We start from the raw sequence: 2,226 nt of genomic DNA, 5'->3' as shown, positions 1-2,226 counted from the left end.
CTTTCCGCCCGCGGAAACTTTGGCCGGCGCTCCACGGGGAGGATGGAGGTTGGGGAGCCCGCGGCGGCGCCCCTCAACCGGTCCCGGGCTGACGTAGAGCCGCCCAGCGCGGAGTTTAACCTCTCTGGGCTGCCGGAGGCAGAGGGGAAGCCCCTCTTCGGCATCGGCATCGAGAACTTCATCACCTTGATCGTCTTCGGCTTGATCTTCACCCTGGGGGTGCTGGGCAACTCGCTGGTGATCACGGTGCTGGCCAGGAGCAAGCCAGGCAAGCGCCGCAGCACCACCAACATCTTCATCCTCAACCTGAGCATCGCTGACCTGGCCTACCTGCTCTTCTGCATCCCCTTCCAGTCCACAGTCTACGTGCTCCCCACCTGGGTGCTGGGTGCCTTCATCTGCAAGTTCATCCACTACTTCTTCACCGTCTCCATGCTGGTGAGCATCTTCACGCTCTCGGCCATGTCCGTGGACCGCTACGTGGCCATTGTGCACTCCCGACGCTCCTCGGCCTTGCGTGTTTCCCGCAACGCACTGCTGGGTGTGGGGCTCATCTGGGCTCTCTCCTTCGCCATGGCCTCACCTGTGGCTCACCACCAGCGCCTCTTCCACCACCGTGAGGCCAGCAACTTGACCTTTTGCTGGGAGCACTGGCCCAACCCACGCCACAAGAAGGTCTACGTGGTTTGCACATTCGTCTTTGGATATCTGCTCCCGCTGCTGCTTATCTCCTTCTGCTATGCCAAGGTGGGGCGAAGCGGGTAGTGGTGAAGGGTATGTAAAAGGGATGGGGGGGCAATGCTGGTGGCTGTCCATGAGCTGTGGGGCATCTCTGGGCACCTGGAGGGTCATGGATCTGTCAGGAGGCAATGGGGCAGGTTTGAATTTGTGGCTCAAAGGGAGAGGGCAGGTCTTATAGCTGAGGGATGGCTGGGGGACACACAGGTGTGTGTGGCACAGACAGGTCAGGATTGCAAGGGATGAGGAGGGGGGGGTGTGTTCTGGCAATTACTGGTGTCCCTCTACCAGATTTTCTTGTTGCGAAGGTCTAAGAAGCCCCAGTGCTCTGCTGCTTTCTCTGCCAACACAACTCTCCTATTTTCTTGCAGTGCTGTATGAGGAGTTTAACTCAAAGTATCATAAAGCAACAAGTTGTTCAGGCTTCAGATGAAGAATTACGGTTCTTTAATATGCAGTGCACTTAAAAACGACACAGATCCACCAGTTTGGTCTGATCCACAGAACATATTAAGAGCAAAAGGTGCATCACGCTGCCTGGTGTGAGCCCTGCGAGCCCTGTCTTGCCCCAGTTGAAATGGATGGGTGATTTACCTCTGACTTCAGCAAGGGAAGATGGTGTTAGGGAGCAGTGCCTGAGAAGCCTGGTGGGAAAAAGCAATAAGTAAGGGTGCCTGAATAAGGGTATTTATGAACTTTTCTGCTCAGGTGAGCTGTCACATTTTTCCGTGAATATTAATTGCAGCCTTCAGCGCAGGATCCACTGCTTGCTGCTGGACAGGATCTGGAGCACTGGCTGCTACCTGCTGAGTTTGGCAGAGATCCTTCTGTTTCTGTGCCAGCAATCTTCAGTAGCAGGATTTCTACTTAGGCAGTAATTGACATACAAGAGGATAGTTCTGCTCTTGCAAATAAGGACTGCTTAAATGTTGAGAAGTCAGTTCTTTAATTGGGAAGTTCAATATATGTAATTAAAGTAATTTGAACAAATAATTTTGTTTTGTTTAGTTTTATATGTATTACATCAGCTTAATTGTGATGCACAAATTAAGGCTAGAATGGCATCCGACTCTGCTAAAACCAAGTTATGCAGAACTCAAAGGACAACACTTCTAAATTACTGTTTGTAATTAAATGAGTCTGACCTGGCAAATGGAGAAGAAATACATGTTTTCATACATAAACTGGATTCTGTTTTCCCTGGGTGAATACACTGGTGCTGCATCTACAGTGGTGAATATGACTGAGCTGTGAGAGGAATGAAACTTGCTGTAGCCAAAGATCATCAGAGTTTTAAAAAATAGTACGTATTTCAGGGAGAACATTACAGAATGTGTGCGGAGGGAGCTTTTCTTCTCTTAAGAATTCTATTTTTCAAAGCCAAAGCATCTTCAGTTTCAGCAGGAAGTACCAGCCTTCAAAGTCTAATTATATGACAGAAGATTGAAAACAAGTCTTTCAAAATTATGACAGTCCTGCATAGCGGGG

The 2,226-nt window shown here is 50.0% G+C and overlaps 1 protein-coding gene across 1 annotated transcript in view; it reads left to right on the top strand.

Annotated features, from left to right (window-relative positions):
* Window positions 1-9: 9 nt before the first annotated feature.
* GALR1 (galanin receptor 1) overlaps window positions 10-2,226 on the top strand; it is a 14,112-nt gene continuing 11,895 nt past the window's right edge. The window contains exon 1 of the mRNA XM_026843717.1: window positions 10-747. Within this exon, the coding sequence (XP_026699518.1) occupies window positions 43-747 (705 nt within the window). The 5' untranslated portion in view covers window positions 10-42. The remainder of the gene's footprint in view (window positions 748-2,226) is intronic.

This window comes from Athene cunicularia (genome assembly GCF_003259725.1).
Source record: "Athene cunicularia isolate RWA chromosome 2 unlocalized genomic scaffold, athCun1 chr2_part1, whole genome shotgun sequence".
In the NCBI taxonomy this organism is placed as follows: Eukaryota; Metazoa; Chordata; class Aves; order Strigiformes; family Strigidae; genus Athene; species Athene cunicularia.
This window is presented reverse-complemented; position numbering and strand designations above follow the sequence as displayed.